At 37.9% G+C, this 19,267-nt stretch overlaps 1 protein-coding gene across 1 annotated transcript in view; it reads right to left on the minus strand.

Annotated features, from left to right (window-relative positions):
• Nucleotides 1–5,709: 5,709 nt before the first annotated feature.
• The window catches only part of LOC149087487 (uncharacterized), a 138,423-nt gene continuing 124,865 nt past the window's right edge, over nt 5,710–19,267 (minus strand). The window contains exons 6-10 of the mRNA XM_089231482.1: nt 17,739–18,090; nt 16,172–16,940; nt 13,973–14,059; nt 11,955–13,779; nt 5,710–11,023 (exon numbers count right to left, since the gene is read on the minus strand). Coding sequence (XP_089087608.1) covers nt 10,305–11,023; nt 11,955–13,779; nt 13,973–14,059; nt 16,172–16,940; nt 17,739–18,090 — 3,752 coding nt within the window. The 3' untranslated portion in view covers nt 5,710–10,304. The remainder of the gene's footprint in view (nt 11,024–11,954; nt 13,780–13,972; nt 14,060–16,171; nt 16,941–17,738; nt 18,091–19,267) is intronic.

The raw sequence follows: 19,267 nt of genomic DNA on the forward strand, positions 1-19,267 counted from the left end.
ATTTCCTTCATTAAAGTGTTTTTCAGTATTTTTTTAAATTCTGTAATTATGCATACCTTTTGGATGCCGAATTTGGCCACTCGAAATATGTAACCTATTAGAAATCATAGGCCTCAAACTGTTTTGGCTTAGGGTCCCCCGAATTCGTTATGACGGCTTTTTAATGTATCAATGCACAACATTACTATTGAATCTATAAAGTATATCTCACAGAGTTCTAAATACAGCACTACAGACATCGTTCACACACACACACCAGAGCTCATTAAGACTTTTTTTTTTTTTTTTTTTTTTTTTTGGAATTTCGTCGTTTTTCTACGTATAGTTGCTATTTTCCAAAAATGATCGGTGGGCCACAGCAAAAACCTCGGAGGTCCACATTTGGCCGGTGGGTAATCGGCTGAATACCCTTGTACTTTAGGATTTACGTATTTTTACCAATTTGGATTTGCGACCGAGTTAGAATTTGTGGCACGGTATACTTGAATTATCTGAGAGTTAGGGGAGTTCGGCAATTGAAACACCGTAGACCAGGGGTTCTTAACCTTTTTTGTCCACGACCAATGGGGCTGTTCGTTTTTCAGAATTAGTGAAACCAGTGACGCATTAAATACATTTATAACTGGACTGTTAAGCCGGGTTTTCCTAGGAGTAGAATATCTGCGCAGTGTGCAGCGTAAAAACGCTGATTGGTTAAAAACTGGAAATTCAGGTTATTTTGACCAATCAGAGATTTCACGCTGCACGCGCTGTAGAAACCTGCTTCTAGGAAAACCTGGCTTTAGTGGATATGTACACCTCATCTAAAAAGGCTCAGCGAATCAAGTTTGGGTCGTGACCCATAACTCTTGGCTATAAGTGGACTCGTACAATCCTTCTCGGAAGCCCCTGCGAATCAAGTTTGGGCATGCGACCCATAACGCAAGAATCCTTGTCTATAAGTAGATTCGTATGACCCCTTTTCGGAAGAACCTGCGAATCAAGTTTTGGTTGAGAAACATAGCTCAAGAATCCTTGGCTGTAAGTGGATTTATACAACGCATCTCATATGAAAATGCGAATCAAGTTTAGGTTGAGACCCATAGCTCAAGAGTATCTGGCTGTTAACAGAATTTTACTGCTCCTCGGAAGCCGTTGCGACCGCTGAATGCCGAAAAATGACTGCTGCTAAATTACATGCTCAAACTCGAAAATGTTTTACCAGATTTTATTTTTATCGCTCTCCGTGCCATCCCGGGTCGACCCATGCGTGAATACGGCACAGTGTGTAGGGACAGTCAAAACTGTTGGAATGTTGAGAAATTTGTGTATGATTCATAATTATCGGTTTTCCCGTGGATATTTCATAGAATATATCATATTTTTCTTTAGGATGTGCAGTAACTGTAAATAAGTGGTTAGAATACAATTAGTATAGTTGCTGCCGCGTCTAACATCATTCTAGGGAAAAAGAACCAACAATCTCACACGTGAAAATTTCACAACATTCCACAAATTCTTGGATCATTCAAGACTTCCTCCCAAAAATTCGAGGATATGCGTGACATCCGTGTTTTCACCAACCTACAGTACCCAGAATACCAACTTTCCGATTCTCTATCTTCATTTTAAAATTATGGACACTGGTGTTATACATCGTGACCTATTTTGACGTTGCCTTCGATAATTTCTTTGTCTGCACGTTTTTGGCGAACAAAATCGCATTTCTACGTTACGGCTTCACAGAGACTTATCTGATTCCGAGTCATTGCATTTTGAGGCATTGTGAAAATGATGCGAAACGTGAATTAGATTGGTAGATACCAAATCGTTTTCCTTATCAAAAGGGACAAAAATCGTACGTTTCTCAACGGCACTATGAAAATAGCGACTTTAAGCTCAGCTATTGCGGTATGAAGAAGCTCGTGCGCCCACGCGGTTGAGAGGACGAGACCATCTTATAAGGAATGCAGTTTGCTGGAACTCATTAGCGCACCACTGCAATTTTCTATAATGCTCTTTATGTTCCACCGCCGATTTTAGCTTCAATGAACAACTTGGACGACAGTTGACACCTTTCTTGGTGACGAATCGTAATGACCTTTCGGTACTTGAGCAGTCTAATATTCAAGTACTTCGTGGTACAGTGGTCGTAGGCATACCGACTTCAACTAGCAGCGTGCACGACTAAAGAAATTTTCCAATATTTATGTTCATCTGGAGATATAACACGCATGGCAATATTACTTTCCGGGGAAATTTTGTCGTGACTTCTTCAAACTTTACTTGTGCTTTTGATTTTGTTTTGGTTGCGAGCAATAGACAAAAGATTTACCAAGGCAATTCAGAAAGAGGCCACCCATATTCATTGAATGTCCAACAAAAACAAACCATAACATCAATCATATTAAAATCATCCATCAAATCGAAGTGTAAAATGATGATAAGAAAATAAAATAAAGCCTATTCATACCCTCCATTCGTGGAACTGCACAAACTGTTGTTTGTATTTCTCTGAAAACACATACTAAATTCATGTTTCTCACACACGAAATACGTATAGTACACATACATATGCATGTATCGTTATGAACACAGTGAAATATCGCAGGGTACTCGAACTTCGTGCCCTGCAGTATTACATATAACAAGGCAGAGCAAAATTATTGCTTATACGAAATTTAATTACCCAAGTTTTGCCATTATGCCAGTGTGTGTGTGTGTGTTTGGTCATGTCGTGACTATACTGAAAGTCTCCTCGCATTCTTCTCTCGCTATAGGATGAGAGAGAGAGAGAGAAAGAGAGAGATAAAACGTGGAAAGAGACCGAGCGATAGATAGATAGACGGATAGACAGAGAGATGAAGTTGTGGGATGAAAGAATGGAGGCACTTCCTTTTGCCGGTAATGTTCGTATTTCGTGACTTGGTGCTTTACGATGTGCAGGACTGTATAATGTGCTTCACCTTCCTCTTCCCACCTTTTCCTTTCAAATTCTCTCCTATACACTTACCCTCCCTGCGCCCTCTTCCTCCTTTCTCTCCCCATCTGATGGTTTTGGAACATTCGATTTTCCGATACAACCGCGAGCATTCTATGTAAATGAAACATTTACGTGTAGCCAGATATTTCCCAGTATTTATTGGCCGGGTTCTCTGTAGCAGTTTCAGCATCAGCTCGCGCAACAAACACCAATGAATTTAACCACTTTTGAAGAGAAGATATATATATCTGTGTATGTTTGTTATGAGTACATAAAGCACATAGTTTGTTGTCTCTCACTCATATTCTATCTTCCCGTGTGAACCGCATATGTACGAGTATGTAGCATGTATATACATTATATTCCTCGTTGCTCTTTAAATCTGTTCCTTCGTTATCGAATCGTTGGTTTCAAGTGAATCTGAAGAGTTCAGTTACGACACTATCACACGGTCAGCTGCTATTTTTGGATTAGTCTCGCGAGTCTTATCTTAAATCAAAAACTGTGGATATTGAATACGGAATATACAAAGGGTTTTATTAAAATTTTTCTCCGATTTTATGTAAAACATTCCACACACACACACCCAAATGTACAGAAATTCTCAAGCATGCAGAAGAACCATTATCTCATGCTACCATGGCTACTTCACCACACCCAAATCTGGCCATACCGCTATACACTGCCATTAAAGAGTTTGGTTGGAAATAAAGGTGCCATATATCGGTGGCCACTTTGAGCTCGTTAGAGAAAATTTCTTGTTATCTTCCACAGGTTTGCACATACGTTACCACACACCAACTCCGGTCATATATTGCCATACACGGCAATTTCCAACCAGTGGAGTTGGGTGGGAAACTTAGGCACCATCTATCGGTGGTCGCCCCAGGCTCGGTAGGTGAAGAACTTGGTTTCTGATGTTCTATGCCTGGATTCGAGCCCGTGGACCTTGACGGTTACTTCATAGTGGAAGACGAGCATCTTACTACTTTGCCACTTGGGCACTACGGGTTTAAATTTGGGACCTGATGGAAAACTTACTACCACGCCACAATTAGGCTTTCACCAATATATATTCGATTTCTGGGCTGTTAGTCAGTCCATAGTACGAGATATTTGCGTTCTGACGTTTCATTTTTGGAGGTTCAATAATGAGACAGCAGTGACGAATTTTTACTTAGGTGTATGTCCGAGGTTCGATCGAGAGTTCATGGGGTGTATAGCGGCTGGTTTAGGCAGATGTGACGGACTCATTGATATCGACGACAGCTAGAGTGGAAATGACCTTAATAACTAATCACCATCAGACTTAACAGGCAACCAATCAGAGCTCGACACATCTAAACAAACCAGCCAATACAGTACTTGTGCACCCGATTGAAACTTGGGCATGTATATAAATAACCACGTGGCATTGCAGGCTTTCTAGTGCTGGGCCCTGGTGTAAAAATTTAATACTGCACTGGAGTCTCATTTGTGAACCTTCTCATGGGAGTTTTTTTGAATTTCACTTCGATTTTATGTAAAAAGTTTATGCAAATGTACAGAAATTCTCAACATCATGAAAAACTTTCTAAAATTTAAATTCTATTAAACTGAACTGTTTAAAGCCGTAAGTATTTATTAGGAACGTATGGAATTTCGGGACCATGTTACTACGGTTATTAATAATAATAAATCATACATAAACCTCGCCAACGTTCCTCTGAAAGACTTCTAAGAATATGGTGCATTTCCGGAATGTATGTGTTGTACACCCAACGTGAATTTTTTTTCATGATGTTGTGTGCTTGTCACGTGAGGTTTTCAACAGAACTATGGAAATAGCGACCACATACACAGCTATTGTAGAATGAAGAAGCTCATGTGCATAAGACTCATACCCCTCCATTTTATGTGAAGGTATTTTTGGAGTAAAACATTATCTAGAAATACCATAAAAGGTATTAAATAAGTATCCAAACGGTTTTTTCGAGACACGTAGTCTTCTTTATTATCATAATTTCTAATAAATTATCAAGAATTACGGTATACAATAATTACAGTTTTTTTGCTCCTCAAATTCGCTTAGAAACACAGAACATTCATAACATAACAATGTAAAAAAAATCACAGGATATTGCATTTTTTTTTACATCCAAGATATGGAAGTCAAAAATTGAACAAATCACAAAATTTTGTTTCTTTAATTGCAAACAACTGAAACAGAACGCTATTGTGCTATTCCCCCTAAAGCTATTCAGTACAATACAGTACAGTACATCAAAAGTTCGGTTCTCACACAACAAATTACGTTGTATAACAAACAATCCGAAATAAAATAAATGAAATAAAATTCTTGTAAAAAAAAACGCTTGCGTTGATAGTAATTTCGAAATTTATATTACTTTTATACATTGAGTAACATCATATTCACGTCTTACATTGAATGTATATGTATCTAAACAGCTCACCTATGTAAATGGGATAAAAAATCTGAACGTTGAATATATTTACATGTTTATTTTACAACATGAACAGCCGTTAAATAAAAAGTTGTGATATGTGATAGTCTATTAGAAATTTTGCATTTTGAAAATTTCGATATTTCCGAGATATTAAAAAAAATTTCTATAAAAAATTAAAGAAAATCCTATTCATATTATTATTCCATATTTTTGGAAACATGGTTGTCAAAAAAATAAACAAAGAAACTAATAAATAACTGAATTTATAAATCCGAAACCAAGTTTAATAGAAATTTCTATTATTTTTTTTCCATATAGATTTATGTCATTGAATTATTTTGCATAGAAATCTGGATTTGAAATCTCTATATGTACATTGAGTGGAAGAAATTTTCATTGATCAATTCATATTTATTTTTTGATAGATTGAAGTAACTTATTATATAAATGTCATTTGAATGATCAGTTTTGAATTCGGTACAGCAAAGAACTTTTTTTTGTAATTATCTAATGAAAGTATATATTTCAAATATGTTGATGGTATTTTCCTGAATTTTAAAAAAGAAAACTTAACGAAAAATCTGAATATCGTCCATTAAATTGTTTTATTTAGGTAGCATTTTCAAAATCCTGTAGGTATGTTTTCACTGTCGAATTGATAATATTGCTAAGAAACGACATTGCCGTCAAAGATGATCTTTCGACAGGTTTTTCCAAGTGTTTTCTTTTTAAACTCCACTACCTATTGTTCAAGGAAGTGATGTCTTAACGAACTGACGCTATAGGGGCCCCAGGCCAAGTCCTCAACGGCTCCATAGTTATCAGAGAGTTTTATTATTTGCATTAAAGTCGGACTCGGTTAAGAGATTTCTTTAGATTAGAATTGCTTTCTGATTTTTTTTGATTCTTTATCTTTTTTGTTTTTAACAGATTTGTTTGTTTCTTTGCAATTTAGTTTCCTTTTACATCGGGTTCATAGGAAAGTACCTTTACCCTGTAATTACTCGCGAATCATTTATCCTAGAAGCATATTTCCAATTGTAAAAAGTATACATATATTATGTAAACCTCATATACGTCATCCCAGGGAATGCATACTTTATTTTAATAAGTATGCATTCCCTGGGTTGACGTAGGATAAAGATATCTTTTTATTTGGTCATCTCATCCTAAAAAGCTAAACTGGAAAGTTGTTGCTTTGTCTCTTCTAGCTCAACAAAAACAATTCCATGTTTTCAAGTGCGATATTTGCTGAGATATTTCAATTCGAAGATCACTGAAAATGAAGGAAAGAAATACATGAACAAGATTGTTCTTCGCTTTAAGACTGTTCAAGACTGTTCTTTCCCTCGTATTCAGCAATTCCCAAATTTAAATATCTCAACGAATATCACCATTTAAAAACATGATTTATTTTCTTTGGGCTCAGCAGAAACAGGACAAAAACTTAGTAATAGGGGTTTTTTGAAACAATAATCAAATAAAAAGTCATGTTTTTTACATTTATAACTATACAACCACCTTGTAATATGAATAACGTATCTGAGGTCTGAACGTTGTTTGGATACTTATTCTTATTGGAAGTATACTTCTGGGATCAACGGTTGGCGAGTTATTCCAGGATAATGAGACCTCCCTAAGCACCCTGTATTGTCTCGATTTTATTGTACAGTTTATTAATGTTTTGCTTATATTAATAACTTTCTGAGTTTGTTCTCAGTGGTTTTATTGATTGCATTTTTTGAATGTGGAATGAAGGTCTTAAAAGGCCTTCCACATGCACTCTGGTAAACAAATAGATAAATTTGCATAATCCAACTTTGGCTCATTTTTCTTCACCAACGTTGATTTGCATATTCTAATTTCATCTTGTGTGCGAGTTCACTCACTTTGTTGGAAAACAACAACCAGTATAGACACGTTAGACACGTCGCTGTTTTCCACAGCAAAGTAGCATTCACGCCTAAACTTTTTTTTTCTCTGTATGCGTCAAAGACAAACTTATCTGCACGAAAGTAATCTCACGAAGGTGTTGAGAGTGGTCTAGGAAGACAGTGATAAATCAGCTGTTGGAAACTGTCCAAGAGGGAAAAAAATGATCTTCGCAATTTGGAAAATTGATATCCACTGCGCAACGCAACAATTCTTGGAAAAAAAAGGAAAAACGAGATATCATTTATGTATTCTGAAACTTTTGGAACGATCTAATATGGATATATTGAAATATAGAAAAAAAGTAAAATATAATTATATTATTGCATATCCGTAAAAAATCATCGTATCGTACACCAAGTGTATGTAACAAAGGGATGAGAAATAAAGAGCAACAAAGTATCTAATGTTGAACATTCATGTACCGTATTTCTGATGATTTTTATCGCAGTCAAAAAATATTTTCAAAAATGTTTAATTTGAAATCCTCATCTTTGCAGGAAAAATAATTAATTGATTTATTATTATTACTATAAAACACGTCTTGCGTTCTACAAATAAATATTTGTTAAAAAAATAATAATATTGATAATTATAGTGATGATAATAATAATAATAATAAATAATGCAATCAGGCCGGAACAAAAGGAGGCAACTGTCCCGGGTAACAAATTTTAGAAAAGAACAAAAATACCGTTATAAAATTATCAGATTTTGTTTGTTCGCCCCCCTCTCCCCACAAAAAAATCCTAGTTATGGTCCTGATAATAATAATAATAACATTGTAGATAAATACACAAAAATTAGAACCAAATATAAATTGTGGAAACTTAATTTGATTATTGGATATTTGAAGAATATGCGAGATAATACTCATAGTCAATTTCATGGGGGGGCTGCGTATTTTTGGTGTATTTTAAAACCACGATTAACGTAGGCACCGTATCAGCGTAAAAGACAGAGAGATTGCAACCAATCTGCAAAATTATATTTTTGAAAAAAATAAGCGTGGCAACGGTGGCCAAGAAATACAACAATTTAAAATTTGTTACCTTAAAGACTTAAATATGCTAGCTATTGGCAATGCTTGAAGATACCGTTTTCTCTGAGATTAGTATATATAACATGATTAGAAATTTAAACGAACTTGATTACCTGACCCTTCAAATATTAGGATTAAAGAAGCAAAAATATAAACGTAATTTTCAGTTTCACAAAAACAAAACAAACGTAGAGAAATATTTTTATAAATTGGTCCCAAAAACTCACGGAAAACTTACTCGTTACGCTAAAAACATTGAGCCTTCTCACAGTAATCCACCATATCACACCATAAACACGCACAGACACACATATACAATGCACTTAAGATTAGAAAAGACTTTCGAAAAAATTATAATAAATTCATTTTTTACTTATAGACAATATGTCAATATATGCTATATCTGAAAATCTTGAATTAAAAAAAAAGATGATACTGACGGAAAGAGTTTGAAATTGGATTCGGGAACCCCGTCGTTTCAACTACACAAAATAATTCATGTTCTAGGTGAGTTTTAAATTGAAAATTTCCGTTATTTGAAGGCAAAACTTAAAATATTAAAACACGGGGGTTTCAAAAACTTTCGAAAATAATGTTAATAAACCAACAACAAATTATTAATTCAATCATTCAATTCTTTGAATCTACAATGATTAAATTTAATTTGAACTAGGAATCAAAGGGTTGTGTTTAGAATCCGATATGCTTAGAATGGAAAAAAATGGTCTTTTATAAGTATATTTCATCGCTTTGTACTGATCAGATGCACTTCAAATTCTAATTATAGAAAACTTGTTGAAAATTAATCTTCAATGTACAGAATAATGCGAAAATCAGTAGATGTACAGAGTATCCCATAAATTCCTGAATAGTTAAAAGATTTCATTAAAATTGAATAAATTGCTATACAATATTTGAATGCGGTTAGCGGAAAGTTATACTCACAGAGGTGGATTTTTTTTAGTACATTTCCTTAGTTCACATTTTTGTCGATAGAGCGCACTGCACTAAAGTCCGGCACGAGTGACAGGGCCCAAACTTTTCTTCCATCTCTCCTGTGTTCGAAATATTCGCGTAGTTTTCAGCGGATGATTCATGACCGTGGTAAAACATCACGAATAGTGCTATCCACCAATGGTCAACATCACAAGAAAACCTTGTGAAAGTGTCAGTAACAAGAAAATATTCAGAAATAAGCTATTAATTGTGCAGACGCATTTTATGACCCGGATTTGCATATTTCCAGAGATTGGCTTTCATGCGTCGCCATCTATCGACAACGCTTGAACATTTTTTCCCCTGTACCGAAAAAATTCTTCGTGTGTGAGGATAACTTATTTTTTCAAACCATTTAAATGTGCCGATTTCTTCAATTTTTATGAATTTTTAAACTGTTTGTAAATTTATGGGGCACACCCTGTATTTAAAATTTGATTCACTTTCAGGGAAAAAAGGATAATCTATAAGCATATAATTAAGTAGATGTGCTTAAACAATGTAATTAATAAATTGACTTCTTAGGTGATAATTTACACGTTTAGAGAGAGACTTTTTTCATCACGCGTTGTGTCTGAAATTCCATACAGGCAATGATAAATTGATAATTTTTATTATTAATCACGCTTTGTAGATTTTTTATATCGGCTACATTGATGTTTTTTTTTTAGTATCAATTTTTTAGTATCATTGATGTTTTTTCAAGTATCAGGTATCATTTTTAAAGGATTTTCTTGATTGAAAAGTTAATAAAAAAATTAAATTCATTTGATACAAATTTGTGGATATGCGTGAAAAGTTATAACCCAAAAGATTGAGTACAGCGAAATTTTTACCTAGGTTATTTAGAAAATAAAATTTATAAAAATTTCGCGTAAAAAAAATTGAATAATAATGTTTTTTTTTACAGTTCATGTTATCGTTATTATTCAGTGTTGTGTTTGGGACTAGAACGAGGGGATGGACTTGATGCTTCACGGAGATGAGCTCTTTCTTCTCCAAGCTTTTTCGCAGCAGCCGTCGCTACTAAGTCTATGACAGCGTATTCCACGGAGTCGGTCCTAACAGCTGGACTAGAAGGTTCAGATTCACCGACAGACATCACCTCTAAATAATTGAGGTCTTTGCTTTCTTTAGGGAACACAAAATGAGCAGTTGATACCTCCGGAGATATGAAATCCAGATTTCCTGGAGAAGAACTCACGTATCCTGGAGATGGGGAATTCACTTTGTTCGAGGATGAGGCCTCGAACGTGTGCGAGTCGCAACCGTTCTTGCCGTCAGCCTGATCACCGGAGTCACTGATATAAGGTTTCAGACACGGTAGCGTGAGGTGCGGACATTCGTTGACCGCGATGAACGGGAAGTTCTCCTGAAGGATCAGCCTATCCACTGGCTGGTATTCTTTGCCGGATCGCGGCCTTAACGAACTCGTACAGGCCTTGCCGATGTCCTCGGGTCGGATGTACTCGCCACAGCCGCCTCCACCACCTACGCCACTGCTGCCGCTACTGCTTCTCGAACAGAGTGATAACGATTCTATGTAGTCGCTCATATCGGAAGACGAACTCGACGTCATGCTCTTGGCGTCGAGAACTAGTAGACCTTCTGGAGATGTCACAAGTTGGTGGCATTGCTTGCATTCTATCGGAGAAAAAAAGGCATTCATAATAAATGCAGTGATATATGTTTTTTAGAGAGTATTTGATTGTATGCAGAATATACACCGAGAAGCCAGAAAAACTGGAGAGTCAAGCGTATGCAAATAATGAAGGAATGCATGCAATCAATGTAACTCTATGAGGTCAGCAGCACCTATATAAGACAAAAGTTAGCTAGGGAAGCTAGTAGATAGATTTCTGCAGCTACAATGGTAGGTTATCACGATTTAAGTGACTTAGAACGCAGCTTAATAGACGGTGCTCGTGAGATAGGCCACAGCATTTCCGATGTAGTGATGAAATTTGGATTTTCGCACACAACCATCGCAAGGTACCATGAATTAAGGAATCCAGAATAACATCAAGTTTTCGGCGGAGGAGAGTGCGTAAAAAACCCTGAAGAGAAACGGGACCATTTCGACGGCTGACAAGAATCATTTCATGAGATAGGCGGCCAGCACTGTCTCAGCGTGTGTATAGTTTGCATGATATGCAGGACCCCTGATGGTTACCAGTACGTAAGCATTCTTTCTGATCGCTCACACCCATTTATGTTCTGCACGCATTTGAATAATTACAGCAAAACAACGCAACACCACACACACATCTAAATTCACATACACGATTATTCAGCATATATGGGATACCTTGCAACGTGCGTACAAAAGATATCTCCACACCCCGTTATGAAATTGTGGACTGCCTTGCAATAATAATGATGTGAATTGCTTCCAGAATACCTTTACACGTTAGTGGAGTCCATAACACGTCGTGTTGCGGAAGTTCTGCGTGCTCGTTTTTTTAGCACTTCAGTGTGTATATGATTGTTTTTTTTACTTTGAATGCAATATTTATTACATTGAGTCATGACCAAAAAATATTCATGCGTTAGATTTTAGGTCGAACATACTTACCAGAGATGAATATCATATTCGCTGCTGTATCCGTGGTCTGTGTTGTTGGTTGCAAATTTTCCGGTTGACTTCCGTGAAGATTGGTTGTTTTCCTGTCAATGAGTACATGCCTGTTGGAAGAGTTACCCGAACATCGCCTCGGGAGTGACCCGTGGTAAGCTATGAAGTGCGAGAACACGGCCGCCTGTGCAGAAGAGGCCTGGGCACGAGACGAAGTAGAATTGCTGTCATTAGAGCTATCTGCATTTGTTTGCTGATTACCAGAGTTCGATTTGCAGGGGACACTAGATGATCTCTTTATGCTCAAGGTCAAACGTGCTTTGTCCATGCTTTGGCTCATGATGGCTTCCGGTTCCTGAGACAAGTCCTCTTCTGATAAACGGTACTCTTCGTTGAACTGCAAGCAGTCCGCGGATCTGTGGAATGGATATTTTTGTATGTTTTCCAAGAACATGCTATCGGGTGAAGACGGTGCACTCGACGGTGGCGTGATTTCGTCCGTGCTGAAGGATTTCTCTTTGGACCGGAACGTCAGCTTTGTGAGCAACGTGTGCTTTCTGGCGGGAGTGGATTTCGGGCTGGAGCAGACCACTTTTTCCCCGCAAGCGTCTGGATTCTTATCGATCGAGCACTGTCTTCCTTCGGATGAACTCGACCTTCCTTTCCTGAATACGTTCATTTTCAGATCTCCGAGAGAACTCGAACGTGATGAGCGAGAATTGCTGTCTCCCGTGGAACTTGCGCCAGCATCCGTTCTCTTATCGTCAACGACGGAAGCTTCCCCGCAACATTTAGTATCCCTAACGTGCTCGTAAAAAGGCAATAGAACTGGCATGAATGGCCTCAGTGGTAAAGTCACCGACTCAATCGACGAGCTTTCAGCACCTGATTGAGTCGGCTTATCTTTATCTTCCGCGATATCCTCTTCAGTGTTGGAAGGTGCCGCTGCCGCATTGTTGACGGTGCTACTCACTTCTTCCTTCTCTTCTTCCAACCTTCCCACCGGGTGCATGAGCATATAATTCTCACTGGATCCGGAAGGACTCGGCTCTTTATTGAATGACATCATTTCGTATATGCCGTTATTAGTGGCCGGAAGTTCCAACCTCTTTTTCTGGATGGGCTTCCTCTCGAAATCCGCTTTTGTGCTCTCCATGCTCACGAACTTATGATCAGAGGGGTCAGAACCATCCTCCGACGTCTTTCCGGCAAGGACACCGGCGTTTTCATAAAGCGATAACGTCTGAAGGAAGTAAAGATTTGCATAGTAAGGAATGAGCTTCCGCTCCGTTTCTTGATCATTAGCGAAAGCCGCGGTGGTTTCTTGGAGATACTTGAGATTAACATAAATATGATTGGCGTTGTCTTTCTTCCACGTGTCCACTATGGGTACGCGTACAGCCATCTTACGTCGACAGCATTCCGGTAATGATCCAACCACAGGAGGTTTGTTCTCGCTAAGGTAGTTCAAGTTCTGGTCTTGCCTTCCCGGTAAGCAAGGTTTATCGCTGTCCGATGCTGAGCTGCACTTGATATTCTGCTCGAGTTTCATGGCATGTTTGGACACGGATGCGTACTCCGTGTTATTCTGTTTGCTGTGTTCCGAAGCAGGCTTCACGATATTGACTGTAGGAGTGTTGTGACACGTCGGAAATAAACTTGTCGGGCAGAGAAGTAGCCTCTGACAAGAGCAGAATCGTTGGGGCACGTTGGGGTGATTCCTGTTGAATCCCTTAGACATCTTTGCGTTAAGATCTTTACATACTTTATTGCCGTTGTCCTCTTTGTTCTCGGATGTATCGGAATTGTTTAGTTTATTGATTATCTGGAATTAAAAAGAAATATTTCAGAATTTCGGAGCAAAAGTATTTTCGATAATAACTACTGATAACTACAAGTATATTTTTTCTTTTCTTTTAAATTCCCATTAATTAAAGAAGAAATGAATTAAGTGAGCTTTTCTTTTGAGATGTATAAATATCTGTATGGGAATACGATTGTCTCGTGGGAAATCTTACTTTATTCTCTTCCGTACCAGTAGAAATTTCAGCCTCGATGATATTTTGGGTCATTTCCTTGTCAGCTGTATCACATTCATTCATTTCCTAAAATAGATAAATAAATCTGCGTCACTTCAATGATTATCTTGTATGTCAAAGAAGATTCGGATCCTGTTATACGAGGGCTAATCTGAGAGCTTTCAGCAACCCTTCTTTAAATGGTGGCATACGTACTATTATGGTCAGAGAGGTTTCTTATAAGTGTCTAAAAAAATTCAAAAACATTGACGAGATATACCGCTCTCTTAAAAGCCTATTATTTTAGCAATGACAAGCCCAGATATTCTGTAAAGCAAATTTATCGATTGGACACATTTTTCTACTACCCCTTTGCAACTGCTGAAAATAGAAAGAAAGCCTCATTCATAATAAAAGATGTGAAATTTTAGAGGGGATAGTGATTTCGTCTATGCCAGTCAAAGGGTTAATGACTTGTATTGTTGAAGAGGGGGAGTCGTTTTTTTTCTCAAGCTAGGTCAAGCCAGCTGAGCAGCAAAAATGATCTCAGTATAATCCACTTTATTCACAATTTCTTATGATTTCAAGCGGATTCTGGATGACAAATTACTAATATAAATTATCATGAACTGCTTTATTAAAATTTGGAAACAAAAATCTTCTCGTGTCATTGCACGTTTTAAAGCTACCTGATAATGTGAATTTTAACATTGACGAAAGAGTCTTGCACAAGATGGGACAGTCCTCTGATTCTGTACTGCTCAAGAACGTGCAAGATGGAGTAGTAATGAAATTCAAAATTCTGCTTATAATAGAAGATGCAGCTAAATCGAGCATCAAATATTTTTCCATCAGCATTATTTTGTAAGAGAAGTTACAAATTGATGGGCACTGAAACTGTCGACGAAAGCACAGGGACTTAGCTGAGATCAGTGTAATCTGAAAGCAGAGCTGCAACTAGATGCTTGGTGAGCAGGACAAACACGCATTTTAACGCCCCCTTAAAGGAGAGATTAAAGGCAGAAATTTGCCCTCTCCTTCTCATAGTTGCAGCCTTGTCTGAAGAAATAGTTTTGAAGAATAATTTTACTACTCTCCAAAATTTTGAGGGGTATTTAAAATTTATCAAGGAAACATATCTCTATTAACTCTTTAAGCAGTTTTAAAATTTCCCTGATCCTCATTATAACTGCCACATCTGAAATCGCGTAAATTTCCCAAATTGCCACGTATTTTAAGAAAAATTACAAGCAGATAATTGCTTCGCCCCCCGCCCCCCACCAACAAGAACATTTACTCCACCCATCACTTTTATTTCCCTCACTATGATACAGAAACATCTGCCATGTGTGTTATGGCTTTCTAGGAAAAAGAAATACTTTTTGGGAAGAAAAATCTTTTTGTATCATTTATACCGAGTTCTCTCTCTGTTTTTCCGGTTTCTTCTTCTTATCTAACGTTGAAGAAGAGCTAACCACCCACTGGCAGTTGATTGGTTAAAGGGGAGAATGGAAAACATGTTTTACTGTAAAAAAAAAAAAAAAGCTCCATTGCATTTTTAGAAGACGAAATATCTCGGGGTGAAAGTCGATAATGTTTGACGACATATCTCGGGATTGCTACTGAATGGGTTAAAAAGATTACCTAAAATTTGGATTTGGGGTATTTCTAACCCTTCAATTAAATTTAAAGGAGTGTAATTGAATTTTGATACGTAAATCACGCATCTGGATGACTATTGGTGAACACTGCTTAGGAGTACTTACCACACACCAACTCCGACCATATCGCTATGTGCAATTCATGTTTGTAAATGAGTTGGTTTCGAAACGAAGGTGCCATCTGTCGTTGATCACCTCAATCTCGTTAGGAAAAATATCTTGTTACTTATATTCTTCCATCGGTTTAAACCCGGAACCTGATGGCAACCTCACGGTATTAGACGAGTATCTTACCACCACGCCGCTCGGACTTACTGGTTAGGACTAGTGCCATCTTTTGTTGGAGTGAGTAAACATCCATTACATATTGATACATTATGAGACCTGTATACAATCAATGAAAGCTCATACAATCTAGAACTGAAATAACAATTGGAATTGGATCAAAAATCTTCTTACCATAGAAAATTGACTGTGGTGCAACATTAATGCATAGAAATGAGATGAGATGAAATTTGTCTGCAAATATTTTCCTTACCTTCACAGGTGCACTCGATCGGGGAACTGCATAGTTCAGGTATGGATTCTGATTGGCTTTCCCACAAGTACAAGGCAATAGTATAGGGACACTGAAGACAGGCGCCATTTTCTTCGGTGAGGTCGAAGGTGACGCGTTGCTGCTGCCGCTGCTACTCACAGAGGGCGCTTCGCCTTCCGTGTTATTCTTCTTGTCGCGACACCAACACGTGCAAACATGCTGATCCCCAGTGCCCACGTGAGAATGTGATCGCTGTTTCAGACAAGTGCACGTGGTATGTCCACCGCATTCGAGAATGGGTCCAAGGTTACCACGCACTGGGGCACCGCCACCATCCAATCGGTTCTGACAGTTATCCTCAGACATACTGAGTCGATTGAAAGCCGCGTTGTGGTGATGGTGGTGGTGATGGATGTGGTGAATGTTCTTCGGCCTGTCGTACAATCCATCCAGGCTGTTTTTAGGCACCGAATATTCCGATATGCTGCTGCTGCTACTGCTTGAGCTTGGGTTGCTGCTGTTGCTACTGCCGCTACTTTGACTACTCTGGGAGCACAGAGACGACCGGTCGTGAGGAGCTTTTCCCCGAGTCCTAGTATTGCTTGTCCGTATGTTCACAGCGTTCGTGAAGTCTTTGCAGGGGGACACGATATTGAGATCCATTGTCCATTGCGGGGTGAACCCTCTCGACGACTCATCCTTCTGCCCACTGGCTTTGTCGTTGTTTCTGAGATGTAGAACGTTACACGCTGGACAAGAACCAACAGACCTGAAATTGAAAATATACGTCTAAATTCAACTAATTGCAAAAATAATGATTTCAAATTTACGTATAAGAAGGCAAAACGGAAGGCAAAGGTGCATTTATGGTTTAGCCGCATGTGGGCTACATGAATTTTTCCACTATGATCCCACTCTATTCGAATTTTCTTGACTACTCTTTACTCGAAGTCGCCACCCTGTGCGATAACCGACTTGGTCTCCCTCCCGTCCCACACACATGTATCTCCAAGTCCCTCTTTGGTCACTTTACTCCCATGTTCACACTCTTTCTATATCACTCTTTTAGTCATTCACATGCTTGCACACTGTATTGGTTACTCACATGATTGTACACTGTTTTGGTTACTCACATGAGTGCACACTGTTTTGTTCACTCACAAACTTGCACATTGTTTTGTTCACTCACAAACTTGCACATTGTTTTGTTCACTCACAAACTTGCACATTGTTTTTTCTCTCACATGCTTGCACACTGTTTTCGTCACTTTTTCGGTCATTTACAGGATTTTCACGCTCTTAGTCATTCTTTTATTCACTCGCGTCCCCAGAAACTATATAGGTTACTCACTGACATAGCCCCCTTACCGTCTCGGCAGAAGCGGATTTATTTAGGGTTTTACGAATTTTGTCTCCCTTCTATTCTATTAATTTTCTTGGCTACTAATTCCTCAAATATGCCGCTCCTTTGAAATTGCTGCCCTGACCAATAGCCCGCCCGCTAAGCCCCCTGTAAATGCGCCACTGCTGGAAGGTACTTATTCTCTATAGCTCAATGTGCACTTACCACAACATTTTCCCATCTCCTGCGGAAAGCCTGGCGATGGTCTTGCTCTGTACATCTGTGGATTGAAAGTTCCTGTCGATGGATGCGTTGTAAGGAACCACACCTCCAGAAGGCCACCTGTAGTGAACATGGCAGGACTGGACTCCCGGTTCGACAACGATTTCGGCTTTCTCTACCTTCTTCTCGACGGATGTCTGTCGGTTCACCTCGTTTCCGTCTCCGGCGTAACCGTGAAGCTGATTGGTAGAAGCTTCGGAGCTGGAACTCACGATATTCCTGTTCGAACCCTTACCGTCGCAGTAGCCTGGAGTTCTTGACTGAAGCGATGACTTGGTGTTGCTGTCCGTTCCACCTGCAGGTAATTCGATAGACAAAAAATTAGTCTGCTCTATGTGTGAATATCTTATACCCACACACGACTCATGACAAAACAACTCAATATCCATGATTCCGATTTCTACCATGATTTCCCGAAAGATTAAATTTGGTATAATTTTCTCATTAGAGCACTATAACAGAAGTTATTGCTGAAAAGTAAGAGGCATTAAATCAGTCCAGATTTTCAGCACTAAACTACTAATTCAAGCATTATCAGTGTAATGCACGCCAGTCACGTGACACAACACGTGCAATTTAATCTGGTGTGTACAGTATATAAATATATTTGAAGGAATAACTTCCGTATTTTCCTATATATAACCGATTTAGTAAGTTAATTCGCAAAAAAAATTCCAAATCGGAAAGTTCGCATTTATTCGCAAATATAAAGTTTGTCGAAATTTTTTGCATTCATCGCAAAAAAAATTAAATTTAAAAAAATTTCTAAATTTTTGCATCCATAATGCAATTTCAAATAAATAAATGCAATAAATTTTTGCATTAAAATGTTTAAAAAAAAAAATCAAGAATTTTACATTCATCCTCAAAAATATTTTTCAAAACTAGAATTTTGCATTCATTCGCAAAAAAAATTACTATTTCGCTTATAAAATACGATATCTGTAAAATTGAGGAAAATCGAGAAGATACCCAACTTGACAATTTCTTATAGGCAATATATTATAATTTTCATAATTTTTAGTGTCTTCGTGAATACTACTTTTGTTTTGGGTCGCTGACTTTTTATATATGTTTGGCATCTATACTTTTTCATGCACATATTTTTATATTTTTTTCTTCAGCTACCTTTTTAGGCAGTTTGCTTGTTGTGGCCTTCGTATTTGTGTTCCCAATTTTTTTGTACTTACTTTTGCTGGTATAATGTCGAAAAGATAATCTGTGCGACAGCACTTACATCAGCCACTGCTTTCGGCGTAAATAATTTTGCAGATAGCGAAACACATGAAAGTGCAATACCTCGTCATCATTTTACCGATGAAACATCGAAACATTTCACGAACTTTGTTCTGACGGCTAAAAAAAATGGAGTTTTTACCGCGTTCCAGAAGCACACCGCTCACTGAATATCGATCAACCAAGTTTCAGTTTCAAGAAATGTTTATAAACGATATCGTAGCTGCTAAATTTGA

Source organism: Pholcus phalangioides, unplaced genomic scaffold (assembly GCF_987345545.1).
Source record: "Pholcus phalangioides strain wild (caught in Gottingen) unplaced genomic scaffold, Ppha-v1.0 ptg000004l_1, whole genome shotgun sequence".
Classification (NCBI taxonomy): Eukaryota; Metazoa; Arthropoda; class Arachnida; order Araneae; family Pholcidae; genus Pholcus; species Pholcus phalangioides.